The sequence below is a fragment of the Sus scrofa genome, chromosome 1 (assembly GCF_054392235.1).
Source record: "Sus scrofa isolate SSC_HxYL_T2T_F1_AM1 chromosome 1, Sscrofa_HxYL_maternal_Yorkshire_Landrace_v2.0, whole genome shotgun sequence".
Lineage (NCBI taxonomy): Eukaryota > Metazoa > Chordata > Mammalia > Artiodactyla > Suidae > Sus > Sus scrofa.
Genome location: NC_139383.1, coordinates 264,179,448 through 264,207,418, shown reverse-complemented (window position 1 = coordinate 264,207,418; position 27,971 = coordinate 264,179,448). Strand labels below are relative to the sequence as shown.

Sequence of the window (27,971 nt, the reverse complement as noted above, 5' to 3'; positions counted from 1 at the left end):
ACTCTTATGTACGTGGCAATTTATACATTGTATTAGACTCTATAATTTAACGAAGGTGATACACATTTGGATAAAATATCCTAAATAGTCACTCATCTACTTTCAGTTAACAAACAAACAAACAAACAAACCCAAGGTCAAAGGGGAGGAAGTCACACAGACAGGGACCAGCCTGACCATGAAGTCACGGTCGTCCCCTGGTGCCTCGGAGCTGTGGCCGTGGCTGTGGAGGGAACGCTCGGCTACCAGGTGAGCCGGGCAGCGGGAGACTCACTGGCAGCAGCTGTGGGAGCCAAGCCTCCTGGAGACCTGAGTGAATGAGACGAAGGTGAAGTTCTCACAGTTTTCCAGCTTGACCTTCTTGGCCAAGTTCGGGACAATCCCCCGAAGAGACCGCAGTCCCATCCTCTGGTCCTCGTACCACACGCTGCCCAGGTCGGTGGCCTCTTTCCTGGCGGTAAGGTAGAAAGGGGACTTGGCGTCCATCTGGGTGGGCGGCCGGTGGATGTACATGTACTTGTAGAGGAGGCAGTAAGGGCACTGCTTGTGTCCCCTGGAGTGCTCGTGGTAGATCTTCCCGTGACACACTCTGGTGGAACCACTCCGACTCTCCCGCTTGACACTGTCTGTCCGGGCAAAATAGGGCTGGTTCTGCGGGTCTTTGAGCAGCTCGATGTCGCCGTACATCAGGTCCGCATGCTCCTGCAGCGTCCGCATGTTCAGGTACTGGCTGTTGTACTTGACCACGGTGGACAGGAGCGTGATGGGGCTGTCATCCCCCAGACACCCTGCCTGCCACATCTCCTCCTCGTCCGAAAGGGAGAAGTAGACGATGTTGCGAGAACGGGCGCCCGACATCCCCGCCTTGCTCAGCACCCACAGCTTCTCCTTGAGTTTCTTGGTGGAAGAGCTGAAGGTGCTGCTGGTGATGGAGAAGCCCACACCCGCATTCTTCAGGATGCGGTCCAGGCCTCGGCGGATGGCATGGAGCGACGTGGCCAGGAAGTCTGAGCCGTCACTCTTCTTCACGGTGACGTAAAAGTTCTCGAGCAGCTCGTTCAACTTCACTGCAGGGATCTCAAAGGAGACAAACACTGAGGTTACACACTTGAGGACACCCGAGTAGCCAGACCCCTCCTTCCTGTCCCGATCCTCACTGAGGCTGTACGGCGGACAGCCCTCTAGAGGGCTGGCTCCTTAGCGCCACACAGCGGACAAAACAGTGAACTTCAAGCGCCACGCTCGGCTCCACACAGTCTCTTTAAACATCGATGTTTCAAGCAGCGAAACGGAAGATAAGCGTCATACCTTCGCAAAGAATTACTGTGATGCTTAAATACAGCAGCGGACGTGCAAGATAGGAATGAACACACACGTAACATACATATACAGGTATGGATACAGATATATAATAATTACTCTTTTTCTTGTTGGGCTTTGTCATCTTCACTATTTCTCCCTAGAAAGAGCTTTCTTCTCTTTTCTAGCAAACCGTTTCCTTCTCTTCCCTTCAACAAAATCCAACCATCCTCTCTGCAGAATTCCTGAACTAAACTAATCAACCTTAGATCCTTTCCAGCATTGACTTCCTTGGTCTCTGTTCCTCTGTTTGGCACTGCTGGTATGAAACGTGGTGCTACAGGGAAAAACCACCGACACTTTGCAGAGCAAGTTAATGCGCCTTGACTTTTCACTTGAATTTATCTGAATAGGTCTGGAGATATCTCTGGCTTAATGGTCCATGTGGATTTAATATCAGTGTTTGTCCAAAAGATGTGGAAAAAGGCAATGATTATGCGGACAATTATTGCGCACTCCTCATTTAGGTATGGTAGGAGGAGAAGGAAGATTGGCTGGTAAGAAAGCTTTACTTTCACAAGGGATCTCTAAAGATAAAACCAGATCGCGCATAGTGAATTTAAGGCTGAATACATATCCTAGGACAAAAGATAGTGTCAATAAAAAAATGATTTAAAAGGAGAAACTATACAGGTAACATTCATTCTTCTAATAGCCCGTGGGTCAAGGAGAAAATAAAAACTGAATTATAGATGAAAAGTGAGCCAAAATGAAAACATTACATCTCACAATGTGTGAAATGTTGCTTAAATACACTCCAACAACATCACGGTCTTGAATGACTTTGCTACACAACTTGACTGAAAATGAGCAAATATTATTCAGCCCAAAAGGCTAGAAAAAGTAAGCCAAATTCAAAAATAGGAGAGTGAATCAATAAAAATAAAACATAAATGAATGAACTGGAAAAGACAGAAATGGAAATAGATAAAAAATGAAAATACACAGAGGTGCCTGGTGGCCTAGTACTTAAGGATTCGGAATTGTCACTGCTGTGGCTTGGGTTCAGTCCCTGGCCCAGGAACTTCAGCATGCTGTAGGTGGCCCAATTTTTTTTAAGTTTTAAAATAAGATATAATTTTTATTAAAAAATGAAAATATGTAATCCTTTTTTTTTCTTTTTTCTTTTTATGGCCACTCCTGTGGTTAATAAAAGTTCCTAGGCTAGAGGTCGAATTGGAGCAGCCACTGAAGGCCTATGTCACAGCCATGGCAATGGCAACACTGAATCTGAGGTGCATCTGCAACCTACCCTGTAGCTTGCGGCAAGGCCAGATCCTTTGCTCACTGAGCAAGGCCAGAGATCAAACCTGCATCCTTATGGGCACTATGTTGTTTTTTAACCCACTGAGCAACAACGAGAACTCCAAAAGGCATAATCTTTCAAAAGACCTATAAAGTGGACGAACTTCTAGCAAATCTGACAGGAAGAGAGAGAGAGAAAGAAGAGGAAAGGAAATATACATATAAGCAATCTTAGGAATGAGAAAGACTATAAGCACAGAAAATGAATAAGGGATATGAAAGAATATCAAAAACTTTATGCATATGAATTTGAAAATCTAAATGGCCTGAACAATTTTCTAGCAAAATATAAGTTACCACAGTTGGTTCAATAAGAGGTAAAAGATCTGAAGAGTCCCACACAAGAGAACTGAGTGAAAAGATTGTATATTACTCAGAAAGAGATGGTGTTATAGAATTGATTCAGCTTTTCTTTTGTATTTGAACACTTTCGGAGCATAGGAAAAAGAAGGGTTCTTCATTTTCTTCTAACCAAATCTGACATTATGCCAAAAAACAAAGTATATGAATGTAAATGCAAACTTCCCTAAATAAAATACTGTTGATTTTCATTTTTCACAGCGCTATGGTTAACAAAATGCATACATGTTAGAACCATGCAAGCAAGGACATGGCTCTGATATGCACAAGTAGCAGTTAACACGGTACCAGCAAAACTAGGGCTGTCCAGGTTGTCACATCAAGTTCAGAACTGCAGGAAAGCAATGTACATTAAGACCAGTAGGGACTGCTGCCGAGGGTAAGGGTGAGTCAATACCGACAGATACTTTAATATGACATATTCATATATTAAGGAAAAATAATATGAACTTGATAATTACTGAAAAATTATTACAAAGAATGTGCTATCCATTTCAAATTTTTAAAAATTCAAATTAGGAGTTGCTGTTGTGGCTCAGTGGTTAACGAACCCGAATAGCATTCATGAGGACACGGATGGGTTAAGGATCTGGCGTTGCTGTGGGCTGTGGTGTAGGTCACAGACGTAGCTTGGATCCTGGGTTGCTGTGGCCCTGGTGTAGGCCAGTGGCTATAGCTCTGATTGGACCCCTAGCCTGGAAACCTCTATATGCCATGGGTGCAGCCTTAAAAAGACAAAAAGACCAAAAAAAAAAAAAAGTCAAATTAAATATAGATTAGGAGGGAAAAAAAATCCTCTTACTACAATGAAGAGTATTTTATAGACATGAACTATAAAAATTATACCCAAGAACAAAACATTAGAACCTTTTTTAGGAAGTCAGGAATAGGATGAGAATGCTGAATATCCTTGCTATCATATAACACGGCTCTGGAGATTCTGGTCAAACAGGTAAGATAAGAAAAAGAAATTACACACACACACACGTATGTATATATGCATATAGAAAAGGAAAAAGACAAAATGTAATTGTTTTCTGATAATCTTATTGTTGGTCTAGGAAACCTCAAGAAATTCAGTTGAAAAGCCATCAGGAAAAGTAGGGTAGCTACATACAAAATATAAAAAGCAACAGGGAGTTCCCACTGTGGCTTAATGGTAATGAACCCAACTATTATCCATGAGAGTGGGTTTGATCCCTGGCCTCGCTCATTGGGTTAGGGATCCGTCATTGCTGTGAGCTGCAGTGTAGGTCGCAGACGTGCCTCAGATCTGGTGATGCTGTGGCTGTGGCAATTGTCGGCAGCTGCAGCTACGATTTGACCCCTAGCTTGGGAACTTCCACGTGCCCCAGACATGGCCCTAAAAAAAAGAAGCAATAGCTTTCTTATATACCAGTAAAAACCAGTTAAAATAATTTCCCAATAACCACGACATCCAAATAAAGATGGTTTCAGATTTTTTTTTTTTTTGGGGGTCTTTTGTCTTTTCAGTGCTGCACCCATGTGGCATATGGAGGTTCCCAGGCTAGGGGGTCTAATCGGAGCTGTAGCTGCCGGCCTATACCACAGCCACAGCAACGTGGGATCCTCAACCCACTGAGCAAGGCCAGGGATCAAACCCACAACCTTTTGGTTCCTAGTCAGATTTGTTAACCACTGCGCCACAACGGGAACTCCTGTATCTTCTCTTTAAAGACACCTGCACTGAGACCAAGAAAGTGAGATTAAAGAATATGGACCCCGAGACCACGATTCCTCTTTTACCTAAATATTGGCTGAATTCCTAAGAGAGTGGCCTCTTTCTTAAGAATTGAACATTAAAAACATTGAAGGGGCCCATGTGAGACAGAGGATTGAAACCCATCTTCCTCTGTGTCCACTATGGTCCCCAGGAGTGATGATAAGGTGCATCGCCTGCACCGTCGAGACGTTTTCACTACCTGGGGAGGGTGGGTATGCTACCTAAGCCATGGAGGTTGTGGAGAAATGGGGCTCTTTTCATGGGTTCCTGCAGGGAAGTGAAAAGTTTTCCAGTGACGGAGAACTGTCCTCACAGTGACGTCACACCGTCTGGACAACAAGACCCTCAGGCCTAGAAAAGGTTAAGGTTGGGGGCTGAAGAAATGGCGATGGGCGTCTGTGAGAAAAGACGAATTTTTCACCATTATCCGTAAAGGTGAAATTGTTACATTTTTATTGATTTTTTAAATTATGATTAACTGCACATAATATAAAACTTGCCATCTTAACCATTTACAGGTGTACAATTCAGTCGCCTTAAGTGTATTTACAATGTTGTGCAACCATCACTACACTTATTGCCGGAACTTTTTCATCATTGCAAAGAGAAACTGTACGCATTAAACAGTAACTCCACATTTCCTCCTCCCCGCCAGCCCTGGGAACCTCTCTTACACTCTCTGTCCCTGTGAACTTGCCTATTTTACGTACCTTACATAAATGGAAGGTATTTGTTTAGGTACCTTACATAAATGGAACATATTTGTTCTTCTGTGACTGAGTGACTTCACTGAGCATAACATTTTCAAGGGTCATCCATGCTGGAAGTTTATATCAATTTCATTTCTTTTTATTGCCAAATAATATTCCATTGTATGGATATCCAACATTTTGTTTATCCATTCATCTGCTGATGGACATTTGGCTATTGAGAATAATGCTACGACAAATATTTGTGTACAAGTTTTTTTGCTTTTTAGGGCCACACCCACAGCCTATGGAGGTTCCCAGGCTAAGGGTCAAATTGGAGCTACAGCTACCAGCCTACACCACAGCCACAGCAACTCGGGATCCAAGCTGTGTCTGCGAAGTACACCACAGTTCACAGCAATGCTGGATCCTTAACCCACAGAGCAAGACCAGGGATCGAACCCGCATCCTTAAGGATACTAGTTGGATTTGTTTCTGCTGCACCACGACGGGAACTCCTGTGTACAAGTTTTTGTATAGGTAAATGTTTTAAGTTTTTTTTAGTATATGCCTAGGAGTGGAATTTCCAGATGAAAGAGTAACTTTATGTTTATGTTTAACTTTTGGGGAACTGCCGGACTTTCAAAGCAGTTGCATCATTTTCTATTCCCACAAGCAGTGTATGAAGGTTCCAATTTCTCCACATCCTCATCAACACTTGTTATTATCTATTTTTTTTTTTAAATTCTAGTCTTCCTACTGCATGTGAAGTAGAATCTCATGTGGTTTCAATTTGCAGTTCCCTGGTGTCTAATGAAGTTGAGCATCTTTTCATGTGCTTATCTTCTTCATGATAACTCTTTTTTTTTTTTGTCTTTTTGCCATTTCTTGGGCTGCTCCCACGGCATATGGAGGTTCCCAGGCTAGGGGTCCAATTGGAGCTGTAGCCGCCAGCCTTCGCCAGAGCCACAGCAACGTGGGATCCGAGCCTCATCTGTGACCTACACCACAGCTCATGGCAACACTGGATCCTTAATCCACTGAGCAAGGCCAGGGATCGAACCTGCAACCTCATGGTTCCTAGTTGGATTCGTTAACCACTGAGCCACAACGAGAACTCCAATGATAACTCTTTAATATTCTTTCCTACTAATTCTAAAATCTGTCAGTTCTGGGTTTTGATTGATTCATCCTTAAATTATATATATATATATATATGTATATATATATACACACACACACACACACACATATATATATATACACACACACATATACACACACACACACACACACACACACACACACACACACACACACACACACACACACACACACACACACACACACATATATAGTCTTTTTAGGGCCGCACCCACGGCGTATGGAGGTTCCCAGACTAGAAGTCAAATTTTAGCTGTAGGTGCCAGTCTACACCCCAGCCACAGCAACAAGGGATCTGAGCTGTGTTTGCTACTCACACCATAGCTCTCGGAAACACCAGATCGTTAACCTGCTGAGCAAGGCCAGGGATCAAACCGGCATCCTCATGGATGTTAGATTTGTTTCCACTGAGCCATGACAGGAACTCCTAAGTGATCTATTTTATTGCTTTTTCGCATGTCTGATAATTTTTTAGCTACCAGACATTGTGAATTTAATTTTTGGGGTTCTGGGTATTCTTATATTCCCATATATATTCTTTTTTGTTTTTTGTTTTTTTTTTTGGCTGCACCCATAGCATATGGAGGTTCCCAGGCTAGGGGTCGAATCGAAGCTACTGCCTATGCCACAGCCACAGCAATGCAGGATCTGAGCCATGTCTGCAACCTATACCACAGCTCATGGCAACTCCGGATCCCCAACCCACTGAGCAAGGCCAGGGATCAAACTCGCGTCCTCATGGTTCCTAGTCGGATTCGTTAACCACTGAGCCACAATGGGAACTCCCCAGAAATATTCTTAAGGTTTATTGTCGGACACAGTTAAGTACTTGAAAACTGTTTAATCCTTTTGGGTTTGGCCTTTATTTTTATTTTTTTGCTTTTTAGGGCCACACCCTCAGCACATGGAAGTTCCTGCTCTAGGGGTTGAACTGGAGCCGCAGTTGCCAACCTACACCACAGCCATAGCAATGTGGGATCCAAGCCATGTCTGCAACCTTCATCACAGCTCACGGCAATGCCAGATCCCTAACCCAACGGGCAAGGCTAGGGATTGAACCTGCATCCTCATAATACTAGTCAGGTTCGTAACCCACTGATCCACAACAGGAACTCCCTAATTTTTTTTTTAAATTGAGATATAATTAACTTACATCATATTAATTTCATCATAACAATTCGATATTTGTATACACTGAAAAGTCTAGTCAACAACCATCACCGCAAATGGTTAAAAAATTTTTTTCTTGTAATGAGCATTTTAAGACTTACTCTCAGCAATTTTCAAACATACAGTACAGCATTATTAAACATAGCCACTAAGCTATACATCATATCCACAGGCCTTTTGACTGCTGTTATCTATTTCGCCATCCTTCACCCCCAACCTTTGGTGGCCACCAATCTGTTCTCTGCATCTCTAAGGTTTTTTGTTTTTTTAAGATTCCACATATAAGTGAGATCGAGTGGTATTTGTCTTTCTCTGTCAGACTTATTTCACTTAGAAAAATGCCCTCAAGGTCAAACCATGTTGTTGCAAATGGCAATATTTCCTTCTTCTTATGGCTGAATAATATTCCATTGTATGGAATACACACACACACACACATACACACAATACAATACACATACATACAATATACTGCATATTCTTTATTTGTTCGTTCATCTGTGGACACTTAGGTTGCTTCTATGTCTTGGCTATCGTAAATAAGGCTGCAATGAACATGAGGGTGTAAATACCTTTTCAAGTTAGTGTTTTCATTTCCTTTAGATAAAGGATCATATGGTAGTTCTATTTTTAATTTTTCAAGGAACCTCCATACTCGTTTTCCATAGAGGCTGCACAAATGTACATTCCCACCAACAGCACACAAGGGTTTCCTTTTCTCCACATTATCACCACCACTTGTTATCTCTTGTCTTTTGATAACAGCCATTCTAAGAGATGTGAGGTGACATTTCATTGTGGTTTTGATTTGCATTTTCCTGACGATCAGTGATATACAGCAACTTTTCATCTATCTGGGTCTTGCTTTTAAGGTTTGCTGGGTGGAATTAGAGCCAAGCTCAGTCTATGGCTAATTATTCTCCACATCTGATGCAAGATCTTTCTGAACACTCTACCCCATGAATCCCGAGGTTTTCCCGTCTGGCTGATGGGAAGAGGAAGTATTTCCAGCTCCATGTGAGTTCCAGTGACTATTACCTCTAACTCTTTCGGGGTTGTTTTTGTTTTGTTTTGTTTTTTGCCAGCCTCAGCTAGTTTCCCAGGCAGATGCTGATCAGTACTCAGCTGAATATTTGAGCGGGACTACCTTCAGTTCCCTCGGGTTCTTTTCCTGTGTACCTCTCTACGTTTGAATAGTCTGCTATGACAATTCTAGCCACGTGGGTCTCTCTGGACTCTCAGCTCCATTTTCTTCAATTTAGCAAGTCTGCTGGGCTCTGCCTAGATGTTATGTTCCCTCCCTGCACCACAGCCCTGGAGACTCTCTCAGAGCAGCAAGCCGGGGGCATGGGTAAGGCTCACCTTGTTTCCCATCTCTCAGAGATCACTGTTCCTCTTTGGGTGCTATATATAGTACCTTGCAAAACATCAGTTCTACCATTGGTCTATTTTTTGGTTGTTTCTGGCAGGAGAGTAAATCTGCCCCTTCAAACTGGCTGGAAGTGAATGACTTAACTCATTTTTCTCCTGGTTACGGGTTATATGTTCTCACACCTTGCTCTGTATAGTAATATTTGACTGGATGCTCAAAATTATAAATTTTATATTATTAAATTCTGGATTTGTCCTATCATTTCAATGAATTTTTGTAACTTCTACTAGTGTTCTCAGCTCCCCCAAGCTCTGATTTCTCTCTCCCCTCAACTCAGCAAGACTGCTAGGCTCCGTTTGGGTTCCTCTCCCTTCGCTGCAGTTTAGAAACTGCCTCCAGGCAGAAGCCTGAGAGGTGGTAGCATTCATCTTAGGGATCAACTCCTGTGCTGCCTGTTCTGTTGGAAGAGTTGTTTCATATACAACAATTGAGTTGCCCAGTTTTCTAGTTGTTACAGCAGGAGGGTAATTCTGGACCCTTCTATTCCCTTGTGGCCACAAGTGGGAATTTCAATTTTTCTTTCTTTTTCTTTTTTTCCTTTTCTCTCTTTTTTTCTTTTTAGGGCTGCAGGTTCAGCTTATAGAAGTTCCCAGGCTAGGGGTTGAATTGGAGCTACAGCTGCCAGCCTACGCCATGGCCACAGGAGTGCCAGATCCAAGCAGCATCTGCGATCTACACTGCAGCTTGAGGCAACGCCAGATCATTAACCCACTGGGCAAGGCCAGGGATCGAAGCTCTATCCGCATGGATGTTAGTCAGGTTCGTTTCTGCTGAGCCATAGTGGGAATTCCCTCAATTATTTTCAGATTTGCTGGATCATTTCAGTTGATGTGTTGCTGCTTGATCATTTTTATAATTCTTTTCATTCCTTCAACAAACATTTCCTTTGCAGCTTTTTTTTTTCTTTTTCTTTTTCTTTCTTTTTTTTTTTTTTTTTAATAAGGGCTGCACTCGCAGCATATGGAGGTTCCCAGGCTAGAGGTTGAATTGGAGCTGCAGCTGCCAGCCTGGGCCACAGCCACAGCAACTCCATATCCGAGCCGCAAATGCAACCTACACCATAGCTTATGGCAATGCCAGATCCTTAACCCACGGAGCGAGTCCACACCGTATCCTCATAGATACTAGTCAGGTTCATTTTCCGCTGAGCCACAATGGGAACTCCATCAACAACATTTCATATGTACTTAGTCTATAATCTACTCTCTAAAGTCCTTGGTGTCTAAATCTGTTCTTTGTTGTTTCTATTTATCCTTATTCATCGTGATTTACTTCCTTGAGTGGCTCATAAATTTTTTTTTTTAAATCTGTGAAAAACCTGAGCTTCTACATTTTGGATGTTTCCAAAGATTATTAATATATGACTCTGCGAAGAGCCAGAGTACGGTACTGACCTAGAATTTCTTCAGACCGTTTCAGGGTCTTCTCCTCAATCCAGGATTCTTGAGTGTAGCTCCCTGGCTCCTCCTTTCCGATCTAACATAAACCCTCAGGGGGCGCCTTACCTTTCTTATGTGCTTACTGCTCCAGTTTCAGCCCTGTGGCTGGTTCCCCTTCTTTCTGCAAAGCATGGCACAAAGGCCCCCCCACAGCATCTAGTGCACCATCCTGGCAGAAGTAGAAACCTGGATTTCCTATTTCATCTCTCGTTGGGGCTCTAAACACAGCATCCAAACTTGGAGATGTCAGCTGCCCTTGGGCCTCAATGCCAACTTTTCTTTGTAATACCTCTGAATCTCCACTTCCGGCTTTCACATCTCCCCCTGTGTTTTAGATCCCACATTTCCAGATGCTTATTCAGCATATCCACCTGGTAGACGACTTTATGACTTAGACTCAACATAGCCAAGTCAAAATACAACATCTTTCTGTTCTGTCTCTACATGTTCAAGAATTCTTCCTTCTCTTCACCGACCTCAAACATTTCAAGTTGGAAGCCCTTTCAAGGGCTCATTTTACAACTGGGGAAATCGAGGACCAAGAACATTAAATAGATTTTTGCTCATCACTTCCAACTAATTTCTCTAACATATCCCTTTTCTTTTGATCCTTCCTGTTCGAAAAAAATGTGTTTCCCTTTCACCTCAGCCTTAAGATATTTGCAGATCTTACAGTCAGAGCGCTCACCCTGTTATGATAGTCCCTTCTCTGCTGTCTCTGCAATAATCCTTCAAATAAAGTCTCTCCTTACAAATAAACACAAAAACAAAACAAAACTGAATGATTTCAGCTTGGCATTTAAGGGTTATCAAAATTTAGTGCTAGGGTTCACTATCCCCATATATGAAGCCTCTGCTGCAGGCAAGAGTCTATCCCTCCAAATTTTACTCTTCCTTAATTCGGCCCAGAAGACTTTTGTTTTCATTCAATTCTGTTGAAATTCTGCCTCCTCCTCAAAATATGGTTTAAATATCAGTTCCTTTGTTAGTCTCACCAACCTGAAATTAATCTATCCATCTGATTTTTTTTAGCATTTCTGATCCATACATTCAAAGACCACTTATTAAATTGTACTTTGATGTGTAGATATTTTTCTTTCTTTTTTATGGTCTATCAAAGTTTCCTCGGGTAGAAAGCACCTGTGCTGTGTTCCCACAACACTTAGCCTGGTGCCTGGCACATGACGTTGGCTGAAAGCAGTAGTAAACTTAAAGAGTTTCTTACCTTGGTGATGTCTGTGTGATCTTTGAGCCCATTGGTCATGCACCAATATCGCCACACATTCAGGGCATACCGTGTGGCCTTGGTAGTATTGGGGCTCACTGCACTGGTACACAGATCATTCAAGTCATCGTTAATATTAAATACAGGAAATTTGTTGAGCTTAGTAGAATAGGCTGGAAACAAAAACAAAAGGCATTAAAAACAATTTGCCATTCCCCTTCTTTTGTTGTGTTCCTCCCCCACACACTTAAAAAACATTAAAGTACAGGCGATGGATAATGTTGTGGCTCTTCCCTTCTTTAGAGAACTATATCTTTGAATCATATTCAGTAACAGAAAATTCCTAAGAGAAAACACTTTAAGAAAATGAAATTCCTATCAAGTATACATTATTAGAATAAATACAGTAGGGAACAATATTTCGAGCATGAAATCAATGCAGTAACATTGCATTTAATCCCAACGAATTTTTCTATAAATACTAACTGAGGCACTCATGGAGCCATTCCAAAAACAGAAGGAACAAAAATGAATGCAGGAAAACAAAGAATGCTCTATCGAAAATTTTCCCTGGAAAAAATAGCATTTCTATGTTTTTAATTTTATTTTTTTTAATAAAAATAGCATTCCTATTAACAACAACAACAAAAAGATAGAAGGGAAGACAAGCTACACATCCTTTCTCTTTTCCTTGGAATACGAAGAGCTATTATTTCTCTGCAATATATAGTCTCAAATGTCTTATGTGTCATCTCGGGCAGCTTCGAATTAAATGGTATTAGCCTATTGCTCGAATTTTTTTTACGAATTAATAAAGAGAGAGAGAGAGATTTCACCCTGACTCCACGACCCATCAGCCAGCTTAGAATCAGAATGGAAAGTCAAGTGGCATATTAGGAAAAGAGGGGGCTACTCCAGAGAGGCTCACATTGTCTCAGAGGAAAGCAAACAGATTTTAAATAGCAATTGCTAAGTAACTTCAGATGAAAACTGGTCTTCTTCAGTGTATCCATCCACTTTACGTACTGGTTGCCAAAGAGATAACTGTATCCACAACCATTAGCTGACCTTTATTCATACTATGTGATCTACTAAAGCCAGGCTTAAACGGTTCAAATTATCTTCGATTAAAAACAAAAAATCAAGGTAAACCATCACAAAGTAAAAACAATGCCAATGACTAAGTTTATTACACTGAACAATTATATGGCCTTAAAGAATTTATTTATTTTTCTCTAATGGCTCTGAGGCTCTCTGGAATGTTTCTTTACTCAAACAAGGCATAACGTGGCTGAGAAATAGTAAAATGAAAAGTTACCAAGGTGATCTGCAAAATTGGTTTCATCTAACTCACCTCACCTTTCTCTGCTCCCACCAGCCTCCTACTGTTCCCCAGCATCTGCCTGTGCCCAGGACACCCACACCAAACCTTCCCCACACTCAGCCTGAGAAACCCAAATCCCCCTGGGGTATTTGTGCCAATCAAATAGTGTTATAGTGTTTTTTTTTTCAATCCCAATTCCGACTGCCAAACTCGGATACATGATCTTTCCCCACAATAACCCAATTCTCTTATTCTTTCCTGTAGTATGTGCCCACATTCGCTTCATTACTCCTTAAAACTAATGACCTAATTGTGCCCAGAAGATCTCTTCAGTTGGTCCGTATGCTCCTTAAAAACTGCGTCTTCACCCTTTGTCTGAACTGCTGAACACACAGTCTGCCTTAATATAAACGCTTACAGCAAGAGAGGAATAAACAATGCTGAAAAGGCTTTCCAAAGCAACTGAGTTATTTAGGCATATTCCTAAACGGATCCAAATCATTTCTAGAATTTGCTTGATATTAATGAAAGGATTCTAGTATAAAATTTACTATTACTGCATCTAGCACTAATTGAATGCTTACTGTATGCCAAGAGTTAGATAAATTATCTGTAGTCTCCCAGCAATCCTACTGTTATGCTTATTTTACAGATAAGGAAATTGAACCTCATACACTGAGTAACTTCATACGTTACTCATCCAATATTTACTGAGGTATTCTCTCTATACCAGGCTGTGTGCTGTCCCAAGTCACAGAGCTGGCAAGGCACGGTTTGTCCCCGAGAGTCCTATTGACTCTACGCTCTGGCCACGATAGCGAAGGGATCAGGTACTACAGGGATGAAATACTTAGGAAGGAACACAATTTAGATGTTAGCCACTTGCGCTGCTGAAAAATATCCTTGTCTCCCAAATTTACTCAGATTAACCTTCACAAATCGGATGTATTTAAACAACCCCTATAGTTTCACTACAGCTTTTTGAACAATAAGAACAACAACAACAAGTGATTCATTTGCAGCACAGCCTAGTCCCCATCAGTTCAATCCAGCATAGGAGTAGAAAAGTCACACTGCAACATAGGATGACTAAGTTTATTACACTGAACAATTATATGGCTTTAAAGAATTTATTTATTTTTTTAATCACAGGGCAGAGACTGTACACCGAAAATGGAAACCAACATCCCAGTATATAGAGGGAAAGAGTGCTTATGTGCTTACATAATGGGAAAGAAACTGGTGAATACGAAATGGGATGTATATAGTCCCTTCGTGACTGTATTTAAGGATTAAATCATGTTTATTTAACTGCTTTTTAACATTGTTGAGTAGAAATTACAGTGTTATGGTGCTGAGGAAATTTTTAGGAGACTATCCTGATGGAGAAACAAGCAAAAGTGAGAACGCATAACTGAATACAGGGAAAAGAAGGAACTACTAACGGAAGCAAACGCTGAGCTCACAGTTAGGAAGATGCGACCTGGGAGTGGGAGGGGACTCTGGGGTCCTGGTGGAGTAACTTAGGGATGCCCAGCTTGGAATGAGTATCCTGCTTTCTCTACAGAGCCACCACTGACATCATTTACAGCCCAGCGTGTAAAGTGAGGGAATCTGCTCTGGAAGGCTGCAGTCTAGGGTCAGAGAGAGAAAACGTGGCATTGCCTCAGGTAATTCTGGGCAACCCCCCTGGGCAGAGAGGGGAAAGAGAAAAGCAGCTACAAAAAGTGAGAAATCCCCAAATGCATGTCATCTCTCAGGTAGCATCTACCCTGTGTCCACATTTGAGAGAATTCCCAGCCCGTTTGCTGCTTATGCCCCCCGAAAGGGAAGCTCATTCATGGGCATTTCTGTTTATACTCTTTACAGCTGGGTGAGGTCCACTTGCAAAACCCTGTGCTTAACTAGTACCTGCAAAAGTGAGCTCTGCCCAGGTTCAAACAGGAACTTTAAACAATGTCTAAGGAAATCCCTATAAGCTATCAATAATGATAAATCTAGAGTTTCATTTTATTTTATTTTTATTTATTTATTTTTTTTTATTTTAGTCATTCTGCTATGTGTGTGTGGATATGTCATTGTGTGGCTTTCATTTGCACTTGACTAGTGGCTAATGATGTTGAACATTTTCATGTGTTTATATGCCGTCTACACCACCTTTCCAGCAAAATGTCTGTTCATGTCTTTTGCCCATTTTCTTTTTTGTTGTTGTTGCTATTTCTTGGGCCGCTCCCGCGGCATATGGAGGTTCCCAGGCTAGGGGTTGAATCGGAGCTGTAGCCACCGGCCTACGCCAGAGCCACAGCAACACAGGATCCGAGCCGCGTCTGCAACCTACACCACAGCTCACGGCAACGCCAGATCGTTAACCCACTGAGCAAGGGCAGGGACCGAACCTGCAACCTCATGGTTCCTAGTCGGATTCGTTAACCACTGCGCCACGACGGGAACTCCTAGAGTTTCATTTTAAAATGTGAGCGTACAAACAGGCATCACCTGGCAACTGGGAAAAACCAATAGCATTGGAAGTTACTAAGTTACACAGGCAGACAACTAATTTCACATTCCCTATCATCCTCACAACTGCCCCACCCTGACCAGAGTTAATTCACAAAGCAGAAGAAAAAAATTTTAAAGATCACGAATACATCAATACATAAATTTGAGAGGATTATAAATGCTTCCATAAAACAAGAACAGCTTTTATTGTAAAAGGAAGAAGAGAAGAACACGAAAGATCCTGGAATTTAAAATGACTGAAAAACATGCTTAAAATTTTTTTAGAGGAGCTGAGTATTAGAATGAACATGGCTAAAGGACAAGTTAGTGACCAGGAAGGAACTTTCCCTGAAGGGCAGGCAAAGTAATAAAAAATTGATAATCATGAGGGTGAAATTAGAAGGCATAGAAGACAGATCCAGAAGAATCAAAATCCATCTTTTTTTTTTTTTTTTTTGTCTTTTTGCCATTTCTTGGGCCGCTCCCGCGGCATATGGAGGTTCCCAGGCTTGGGGTCCAATTGGAGCTGTAGCCACCAGCCTACGCCAAAGCCACAGCAACGCAGGATCTGAGCCGCGTCTGCAACCTACACCACAGCTCACGGCAACACTGGATCCTTAACCCACTGAGCAAGGGCAGGGATCGAACCCGCAACCTCATGGTTCCTAGTCGGATTCGTTAACCACTGCGCCACAACAGGAACTCCTTGAAATCCATCTTGTAAGAATTCAAAAGAAAAATGATATGAGGATCAGATAAAATAATCAAAGATATAATATATGAAGAGTTCCCTTAGAAGAAGATTTAAATCTTTAGGGTGTTAAGGTTCATGTGTCTGTCAAACAGTCACAATGAAGAAACACATATATAAACATATCTTGGTGAAATTTCCAAAGTCTAAGAACAAAAAGAAAATTCTATAATTTTTCTCGTAGCGGGTAAGTCATCAGCATAGTAACAAGAATTCGATTTTTCATCTGTGATACCAAATACTAAAAAACAATGACTTAGGCTCCTCAGAGTTGTAAAGGAAAAGGACTGTAAATAAAGAATACTATTACCTACTTAAAGTATTATTCAAGGCAAAAGAAAGATATTTCCAATCATGAAAGAAGTAAGCATCCAACCATCCTTTCCTTTTTTTTTTTTTTCTTTTTGTCTTTTTGCCTATCCTAGGGCTGCTTCCCGAGGCATATGGAGGTTCCCAGGCTAGGGGTCTAATCAGAGCTGTAGCCACCAGCCTACGCCACAGTCACAGCAACGCAGGATCCGAGCCGCGTCTGCAACCTATACCACAGCTCACGGCAATGCTGGATCCTTAACCCACTGAGCAAGGCCAAGGATCGAACCCACAACCTCATGATTCTTGGTGGGATTCGTTAACCACTGTGCTGCGACGGGAACTCCCCTGGGAAACTTTCCATGCTGTGGGTGTGGCCAAAAAAAAAAGTACAGGCATACTTCAGAGATATTGTAGGTTTGGTTCCACAAGAAAGCAAATATTACAATAAAGTCATACAAATGTTTTGGTTTCCTAGTGCATATAAAAGTTATGCTTATCCTGCAGTATGTCTATTAAGTGTACAATAGCATTATATCTAAAAGAAAAATGTATACACCTAATTTAAATGTGCTTTATTGCTAAAAAATATCAATGAAAATCTTTTTTTTTTTTTTTTTTTTTTGTCTTTTTGCTATTTCTTGGGCTGCTCCTATGGCACATGGAGGTTCCCAGGCTAGGGGTCGAATCGGAGCTGTAGCCACCGGCTTACACCAGAGCCACAGCAACACGGGATCCGAGCCGCGTCTGCAACCTACACCACAGCTCACGGTAACGCCGGATCGTTAACCCACTGAGCAAGGGCAGGGACCGAACCCGCAACCTCATGGTTCCTAGTCGGATTCGTTAACCACTGCACCACGACGGGAACTCCTCAATGAAAATCTAAGCCTTCAGTGAACTGTAATCTTTTGGCAATAGTGACTTCAAAGATCACTGATCAAAGATCACCATAACAGATATCACAACAATGAAAACATTTGAAATATCGTAAGAATTACCAAAATGTAACACAAAGACATGAAGTGAGCAAATGTTGTTGGAAAAATGGTGCCAACAGACTTGCTTGACTCAGGGTTGCCACGAATCTTCAACTTGTAAAGAAAAATGCAGTGTCTGCAAAGCTCAATAAAGTGAACTGCAAAACAAGGTATGCCTATATTACATGAACCGAATAAATGAAGTTACACCATGTACCTGGATGGGAAGACTCAATATTATAAAGGTTTTTAATTTCTTCAAGCAGTCTTCCCCCTGCCCCCCTTCACCCCTAGCATGCAAAAGTTCCCAGGCATTGCCAAATCCTTAACTGCTAGAGCACCAGGGAACTCCAAGAAATCTTTAATTCAAAGTAATTCTAATTAAAATCTCCCTTTTATTGTTACTTGTAAAGTTGATTGTAAAATCTATCTAGGAGAGTAAATGCATACAAAGAAAGGCATTAAAAAATAATAATTAGGAAGCCCTGCCTGAAAGAAATAAACATGTACTGTAACACTGAAATAATTTAAAGCATTTTTTAATGATTTTTTTTCCATTATAGTTGATTTACCATGTTCTGTCAATTTCTACTGTACAGCAAAGTGGCCCAGTCATATATATATATACACACACACACACACACATATATATATTTTCCTTTTCTTATATTATTCTCCATCATGTTCCATCACAAGTGACTAGATACAGTTTCCTGTGCTATATAGCAAGATCTCATTGCTTATCCACTCCAAATGCAATAGTTCGCATTTATTAATCTTAGACTCCTAGTCCATCCCATTCCCTCCCCCTCCCCTTTGGCAACCACAAGTTATGGGGAAAACCTAGAAGAAATGGACAAATTCTTAGAAAAGTACAATCTTCCAAGACCAAACCAGATGAAATAGAAAAGATGAATGGACCAAACACAAGTACTGAAATTGCAACTGTGATTAAAAAACTTTCAACAAACAAAAGTCCAGGACCAGGTGGCTTCTATCAAACATTTTAGAGAAGAGCTAACACCCATCCTCCTGAAGCTTTTTCAAGAAATTGCAGAGGAAAGAACACTCCCAGACTCATTCTATAAGGCCACCATCACCTTGATACCAAAAGCAGACAAAGATACCACAAAAAAAGAAAATTACAGGCAATTTCACTAATGAACATGGATGCAAAAATTCTCAACAAAATACTAGCAAACCAAATCCAACAAAACATTAAAAGGATTGTACATCATGATCAAGTGGGATTTATCCCCAGGGATGCAAGGGTTCTTCAATATCTGCAAATCAATTGATGTGATATACCACATTAACAAACTGAAGAACAAAAACCATATGATCCTCTCAATAGATGCAGAAAAAGCCTTTGACAAAATCCAACACCCATTTCTGATAAAAACGCTTCAGAAAGTGGGCATAGAGGGAACATTCCTCAACATAATAAAGACCATATATGACAAACCTAGAGCTAACATCATTCTCAATGGTGAAAAGCTGAAAGAATTCCCGCTGAGATCAGGAATAAGATAAGGATGTCCGCTTTCACCACTACTATTCAACATAGTTTTGGAATTCCTAGTCATGACAATTGGAGAAGAAAAAGAAATAAAAGGAATCCAAATTGGAAAGGAAGAAGTAAAACTATCACTATTTTGTAGATGACATGACGCTATACCTAGAAAATCCTAAAGCCTCTACCAGAAAGCTGTTAGAGCTCATCCATGAATTTGGCAAAGTCACAGGATACAAAATTAATACACAGAAATTGACTGCATTTCTATACACTAACAACAAAAGATCAAAAAGAGAAATTAGGGAAACAATCCCATTTACCATCACATCAAAAAGGATAAAATACTTAGGAATAAACCTACTTAAAGAGACAAAAGAAAACTATAAGATGCTGATGAAAGAAACCAAAGACGACTCAAACAGATGGAAAGACATACCATGGTCTTGGATTGGAAGAATCAACATTATCAAAATGACTATACTACCCAAGGCAATCTACAGATTCAGTATAACCCCTATCAAATTACCAAGGACATTTTTCACAGAACTCAAACAAAATATTTTAAAGTTTGTTTGGAAGCACAAAAGACCAAAGACATCTTGAAAAAGAAAAATGGAGCTGGAGGAATCAGGCTCCCTGACTTCAGACTATACTACAAAGCAACAGTCATCAAAATTGTATGGTACTGGCACAAAGACAGAAATATAAATCAGTGGAAAAGGACAAAAAGCCCAGAATCAAACCCATGCACCTACAGTCAACTTATCTATGACAAAGGTAGCAAGACTATACAATGGAGAAAAGACCATCCCTTCAATAAGTGGTGCTGGGAAAACTGGACAGCCACATGGAAAAGAATGAAATTAGAACACTTCCTAGCACCAAACACAAACATAAGCTCAAAATGGATTAAAGACCTAGATATAAGACCAGATACTATCAAACTCTTAGAGACTATAGGCCAAACACTCTCTAACATAAATCACAGCAATATCTTCTCATACCCACCTCCCAGAGTAATGACAATAAAAACAAAAATAAACAAATGGGCCTTAATTAAACTTAAAAGTTTCTGCACAGCAGAGGAAACCCTAAACAATACGAAAAGACAACCCACAAAATTTATAAACACCCCCTACAGCTCAATACCAAAAAAACAAACAACCCCATCAAAAAATGGGCAGAAGATCTAAACCATCAATTCTCCAAAGAAGGCATATAGACGGCCAAAAAACACATGAAAAGATGTTCAACATCACTCATTATTAGAGGAATGCAAATCAAAACCACCATGAGGTACCACCTTACACCAGCCAGAATGGCCATCATCCAAAAGTCTACAAACAATAAGTGCTGGAGAGGGTGTGGAGAAAAAGGAACCCTACTACACTGTGGGTGGGATTGTAAATTGGTGCAACCACTGTGGAAAGCAGTATGGAGATTCCTCAGAAAACTAAACGTAGAACTACCATTTGATCCAGCAATCCCACTCCTGGGCATCTATCCAGAGAAAACCATCACTTGCAAAGACACATGTACTCCAATGTTCATTGCAGCACTATTTGCAAGAGCCAAAACATGGAAACAACCTAAATGTCCATCGACAGAGAAGTGGATAAAGAAGAAGTGGTACATATACACAATGGAATATTACTGACCATTAAAAGAAACGAAATAACAGCATTTTCAGCAACATGGATGGACCTAGAAATTATCATGTTAAGTGAAATCAGTCAGATGGTGAGACACCAACATCAAACGCTATCACTTACATGTAGAATCTAAAAAAAAGGGCACAGTGAACTTCTTTGCAGAACAGATACTGACTCACAGATTTTGAAAAACTTATGGTTTCCAAATGAGATAGGCTGGGGGGTAGGAGGATGGGCTGTGGGTTTAGGATGGAAATGCTATAAAATTGGGTTGTAATGATCATTGTACAACTATAAATGTAATAAAATTCATAAAATAAAATAAAGGAGTTCCCGTCGTGGTGCAGTGGTTAACGAACCCGACTAGGAACCATGAGGTTGCGGGTTTGATCCCTGGCCTTGCTCAAGGGGTTAAGGATCTGGCATTGCCGTGAGCTGTGGTGTAGGTCGCAGATGCGGCTCGGATCTGGTGTTGCTGTGACTCTAGCGAAGGCTGGCGGCTACAGCTCCAATTGGACCCCTAGCCTGGGAACTTCCATATCCCGTGGGAGTGGCCCTGGAAAAGGCAAAAAAAAAAAGAACAAAATAAATAAATAAATAAATAAATTTTTAAAAAGGCAAAAAAGATACACACAACACTGGTTAATAATTACTTCCACGGGTTTTTTAAGTTTTACAATATTAATATATTATTCTTGCAAATTTTAAAAGGACTTTGGAATGTATATGTAGGAAAAATAAATTAAGTGTTCTTTTTATATGACCCAGGAATTCCTCTTTTAGCAATTTATCCAAGATTTAATCAGAGATAAGTACAAAAATATATGCTCAAGGGTGTTCTTTAAGGCAAATTTATAAAAGCAAAAAACTAGAAACAAACCCAGTCCAACAAAAGCATTGTAAAATAGATTTTGGAACCACTGTACAATGAAAAATGATATAGCTATATAATAATCATCCTTTCAAAGGCTAAGTATCTTTTACAAATGCAAAAAGCAGTAAATACAATTTGACTACAATTTTTCAAGTACATTTATGCCTAAAAAATTTCAAACTAGGAGTTTCTATTGTGGCTCAGCTGTAATGAACCTGACTAGTAATCCAGGAGGATGCAGCTTCAATCCCTGGCCTTGCTCAGTGGGTTAAGGGATCCGCCAGTGCCGTGAGTTGTGGTGTAAGTCACAGACGAAGCTTGGATCCTGCATTGCTGTGGCTATGGTGTAGGGAGGTAGTTGCAGTTCCAATTGGACTCCAAGCCTGGGAACTTCCATATGCCGCTGGTGCAGCCCTAAAAGAAAAGAAAAAAAATTTTAAACTAAAAACATGAAAATTTTAAAAGTTATTTAGGGTAGTAATATTCCCACGATTTTTATTTCCTATTTTATTATATTTATTAGCAATTGCTAAATTATTCACAATATTTATTGCCTTGACATTTTAAAAAACATTATAAATTTTAATTAAAAATTTTTGTGTAAAAAAAAGTAAAGTCTGAAAATGTTTGCTACCAAATTCAATGTTTTTTTAAATTATTTTTTCATGGCTGCACCCATAGCAAATGGAAGTTCCTGGGCCAAGGACTAAATCTGAGCCACAGCTGCGACCTATGCTGCACCTGTAGCTCTACTGGATCCTTTAACCCACTGCGCTGGGCCAGGGATTGAATCCACGCCTCCACAGGGTCAATGTTTTCTTCCTTAACATTATCTTTTCAGATGCTATATTACCAACATTGAGTATTTTATATATATATTAGCCATTTTTTAGTCACTTAAAATCTTCCTAGAAAAAATAATCATGAATAAATTAAAAATAAATAAAACTTTAAAAAAAGAACATTTTCTGACTTGTAGCCCAAATATTATTTTATTTGAATTCTAATATTCTCCTATTGGGAAAATAAAATTTATTACATTTTAAATGTATAACTTAGAAAAAACACATTAAATGTACAGCTGTTACAAAAAAAAGTGGGGATAACCACAATATCCAATAATTGATAAACAAATGTGGTATATTCAATGAACTACATTACTACAATTAAAGAAGTGAAACAGAATGCTATGTGTAAACACTGGTTGTTCTTAAAACATACTGATGACAAAGGCAATGTGCAAATTAGTATGTATAATGCAATGCGATATTAAAATAAAATGTTATGTGAGGAGTTCCCGTCATGCGCAGTGGTTAACGAATCCGACAAGGAACCATGAGGTTGCGGGTTCAATCCCTGGCCTTGCTCAGTGGGTTAAGGATGCGGCGTTGCTGTGAGCTGTGGTGTAGGTTGCAGACGCGGCTTGGATTCCCAGTTGCTGTGGCTCTGGTGTAGGCTGGTGGCTACAGCTCCAATTAGACCCCTAGCCTAGGAACCTCCACATGCCGCAGGTGTGGCTCTAGAAAAGACAAAAAGACAAAAAAAAAAAAGTTATGTGAAAAAATAATGAATCCTCAGCTTAAAAGAAAAAGATGAGCTCCTTGTTTCTAAAGTACTAAAAACCATTTACAAAGTAGTTTTTATTTTTTATTTTATTTTTATTTTTGGCTTTTTGCCATTTCTTGGGCCGCTCCCACGGCATATGGAGGTTCCCAGGCTAGGGGTCAAATTGGAGCTGTAGCCACACGCCAGAGTCACAGCAACACAGGATCTGAGCCGCGTCCACAACCCACACCACAGCTCACGGCAACGCCAGATCCTTAACCCACTGAGCAAGGCCAGGGATTGAACCCACAACCCCATGGTTCTCAGTCAGTTCGTCAACCACTGAGCCACGACGGAACTCCTACAAAGTAGTTTTAATACAATATAAAGTACTATAATACAAAAATATAGTAATTATTCCTGCTGGAATATTCAGGTTTCTGTGGGTAAAACCTTTGGTGGACTATCCACAAATATGAAAGACACATATTTGCATTTTTGCAAAATAATTGACTGTGAGATAGAACATTATATTTTCTAGAGTTTTAATATATTTTCTTTATTAAATAATTTCAGTGACATAACAAGGATATCTGAAGTTAATAATTATAATCATTTTGAACAACCATTCCTATTCTACTCAAAGAACATTGTCAAATGCTAAATGTGATGATTAGCATATGGAAAATTCTACCTGATCAAAAATGAGGACTTCTGGAACCTGACATCTCCTTAGCTTGGTATAACTTTACTCAACTGGGTGATAGAGACCCCCAGAAAGACAGCATTTGCAGCAGAGCCTTCTGCTCCACTAACAGGATATTTAGGTCTGTGACTCCAGGGAGCATATGATTAAATAGCTATAAATGCCTTCCAAACATGTCTTTCCTACCTGTGAACTGAGCACTCCCATGTAGAAATGCTTCTCCTTCCAAGGTTTCTCCCTCCTCAGTGGTTAGAACGCTCTGCGCAATAAGCATGGACTGTATCCTGGGGCTGTAATGCACGGTGACAGGACAATTCTCTCTCTCTTTTTTCCCCCAACATGGTTTAACTTGCCTTTTTTAAAAAAAAAAAAAAATGGAGATTTCCAGGCTAGGGGGCTTATCGGAATTGCAGCTGCTGGCCTATGCCACATCAACATCAGATCTGAGCCGCATCTGTGACCTACACCACAGCTCACGGCAACACTGGATCTTTAACCAACTGAGTGAGTCCAGGAATCGAAACTGCCTCCTCATAGGTGCTGGTCAGATTCGTTTCCACCGAGCCACAATGGGAACTCCTTAACTTGTCTTTTCAGCTGTTTTTTGTAGCTACAAAATCAGCCAGTTTGCAGAAAACCATTTATGAAGTGAATGAAGATTGGCCATACCCAAATACAGACAAAACGCTGTGATTAAAGCGCACTCTCATTATAGAGACATCATTGATGCTCATTAGCTCATTTTATTGGATTGCTTTTCTTATTCCCATAAGTTTTAGGCTGTACCAACAAGTATGAAAAAAATAGAAAATCATACTACATTAGAGGCAAACATTATCACATAACAGAATAAGCCACTGGGACATAAAACTATAATTTTATTTAAAGTACAGGTACACAGACGAATATGAACAAAAACAGTGAGCTAATAAAGATGAAAACAACTTGGTACAAAAGATCAGTGAGCAGCAAAATGAAAATGAAACCAATAGTATATTCTTGATAACAAAAAGTTCTACTATATTATTACAAATATCAACCAGCAGAGAATTAATTAATCGAGTATCAGAGACACACATTTTAAATATTAACAGAAAATTTTCTCCACTTCAATTCACCTTTCTCCTCTTTCTCTCATACAACTGTAGCAGCTTAATGAGAAGTTTAAAATATGATTCAAGTGACACACATGCTTTTCTCAGGTAAAATCAGTTAAAACTAAGTGGCTAGAAAATATATATAACTGACAATCAAAAGGCGGGAAAGTAAATCCATTGTTAAGGAACAGTATTATATTTTTTTTATAATTTTTTTTTTTTTTTTTTTGCTCATTTAGGGCCGCACCCTCAGCATATGCAAGTTCCCAGGCTAGGGATCAAACTGGAGCTACAGATGCTGGCCTACCCCACAGCCACAGCAACAAGGGATCCAAGCCGCATCTGCAACCTACCCCACAGCTTACGGCAATGCCAGATCCTTAACCCACTGAGTGAGGCCAGGGATTGAACCAGTATCCTCATGGATACCAGTCAGATTCATTTCTGCTGCGCCACAATGGGAACTCCTATAAAATTTTTGAAGTATTAATTATGGTCACTACGTTTCTGAAGAGATGCCTAGTGTTAAATTACACTGACCAAATTGGCAAATCTACCTTTTCATTCCCAATTAATTTAAGCGGTAGAGTAAAAGGAATCCTAAAATCATCCTTATAAAATGGAAGAATTTAAGTTGAATACAGCATTCATTCTAGGAAATCACCAAAGTTCTTCATTTTAACAGAGACATGAGATTCTGTAGAATCAATAATGCTTCTAGTCATTCTCTACCAGTTTTCAGGCCTATGGGGTTACAGTTGCATTTTTAGATTACAATGAAAAAGGTACAAACTATGGGGCTAAATGGGCAAATCTATGTCTAACTTTAGTAGTGAAAAAAAGTTTAATGTCATGGCTAAATCAAATTCTGTAAATTAGAAACTTAATAAATACATATGTATTTGTTGATTAAAAAGTTGCGCTAGTTTGATAAAGGCCTCGGGACGGACATACAAAATGTACAGAAGACCCAAAGGGCGTAAATAAATCCAAGAGCAGGATTCAAATAAACGTGCCCACTGCTATCTAATAGAAACTGTTAATCCTCAGGACGTATCACGCCATCATCTTTGGTGTTCAAAATAATAAAAGGAATTCTAAGGACAAAGGCCCTGCCTGAAAACTCTTGATGCAAGAACCAAGAAATATTTTAGTGTCACTCTGGAGGCCATTGCACAAGGGCGGAACTTCTTTAGAACATACATAATTGAATTTCCTTTTATTGCTTTGTTACCTCCACCGAGGGACAAACGTTTAAAGCATATTCTGGAGAAAAGGCTCAGAGTTAAAAGAGCCCCTTCTTTTCCTTTAAGCAAAGAAGTGGCAGGGTCCTTGATGAACTCATTTTAATATTCTTAGAATTAAATCGGCAATTTCAGAAGCAATGTTTCCAAATACAGCATTGGCTGTCACCATATATCTGACAGTCACCAGAAAGCCTATAATGTAACTCAAGAGACTGTCCCTTTATTAAAGAATCTTCTAATTATAAACCCATTGAATAGACAGGCTGAAACCTTGCACTAAGTGAGGAGTTGTGGAATGTTGGTATGAAAAGGCTCTTAAGGAAGCAGCCTTCTTTTCTTAACATTTTATAACAGTTTCCTTTCCACTTTAAGACTATAAATGCATAAATAAAGTATAATGATACTTCCCCCTGTTGAATTTTAACAAAGAAAAGTAGAAGCAACCCCTTAAAATAATGTTCTCTCTACTGTCAGAGTTTGGAACTGCTGAGGCAAGCTGGAAATACCAGAAAGCAAACTAAAGACAAGTAGGCATGAAAAAATTCTGACGCTCTTAAGGCAACGAAACACGTTCAGTAAGTCTACACAAATGTTGAATATAAAAGTTAATATTTGGGAACTCTGAGGTTTCCATGGTCCGTTACAAACAGCATGAAAGCACTAACTATTCTTATTAAATGCAATACAAACAATGCACCATGATAACCACACACACAAAAAAAATGTATGCACCTCACAGTCCTCTCATTACATTGTTCAACCTAAAAATATCAGAACAAAGGAAATACGCTGCTACATTGTCATTCTATTGAATTTCTCAAGAATTGGGAAAAATAAAAGATTTAAGGTGGGGAGTACTAGGAAAGTTCGGAATTCTTGCTTTCTCTTTCTGCAAACATTTCCCTTTAAAGAGTTGGGGAAAGTGTGGAAGGAAAGCTGATCTAGAATTAGGAATCGTACATATGAAGCAAGATTTTGAAGTTGGCATCACTTGAAAACTACATTTCCTTCGGTAGTGGCCACTAAGTGCTGGCTCAAAATATTAAACAGCTAAGTACATACTTTCACAAGTCACACGTACACGTGCTGACTGGCACAGCCTCTTAGCACAGTTTTTCAGTTTAACTACAATACGTGATAGCAGCAATGGTTAACAGTTCCACATAAATACCACAAACACACATATATGAAAGAGCACCTACAACAACATGCAAAATCTCAACGACGACATCACTGAATATACACAATGCATAGAAATTGTAATGGTTTTTGGCAAGATGGGTTTATCTTTTGTAACAAATACTTTATAAAACAAAAGTTCTTTTTATTATAAATGCTATTTAAAAAGTTGTAATATAATGGACTGTAGATATATAAAAAGTTCAGTTAGATAAAGTTAATCTGAGTGGATTAATACTAAAATGGACCTGCTACTTCATCTGGTATAAATAATCAACTATAAATTAATGTCTAGTGGAAGTATACTAAGGTATTTGATTTATAAAATTTAAGAATCACAGAAGGTAAAACAGGCATAAAAAATCACTTGAATACAGTATGCACAATTACTGTTTGGATTCTATA

At 39.8% G+C, this 27,971-nt stretch overlaps 1 protein-coding gene across 7 annotated transcripts in view; it reads right to left on the bottom strand.

Moving 5' to 3' along the window:
• KIAA1958 overlaps positions 1-27,971 on the bottom strand; it is a 216,390-nt gene that overhangs the window by 65,877 nt on the left and 122,542 nt on the right. For 4 of the 7 annotated variants that reach the window (XR_014825264.1, XR_014825253.1, XM_084992268.1 and 1 more), the window contains one exon: positions 11,888-12,060. Coding sequence is in view for 5 of the 7 variants with exons in the window: in XM_084992268.1 (XP_084848394.1) it covers positions 11,888-12,060 (173 nt within the window). In the remaining 2 variants the exon portion in view is untranslated. Of the gene's footprint in view, positions 1-9; positions 1,078-11,887; positions 12,061-27,971 lie in introns of those variants that run through there. The other 3 variants (XM_084992259.1, XM_003122070.6, XM_084992278.1) reach the window with 2 other exon arrangements.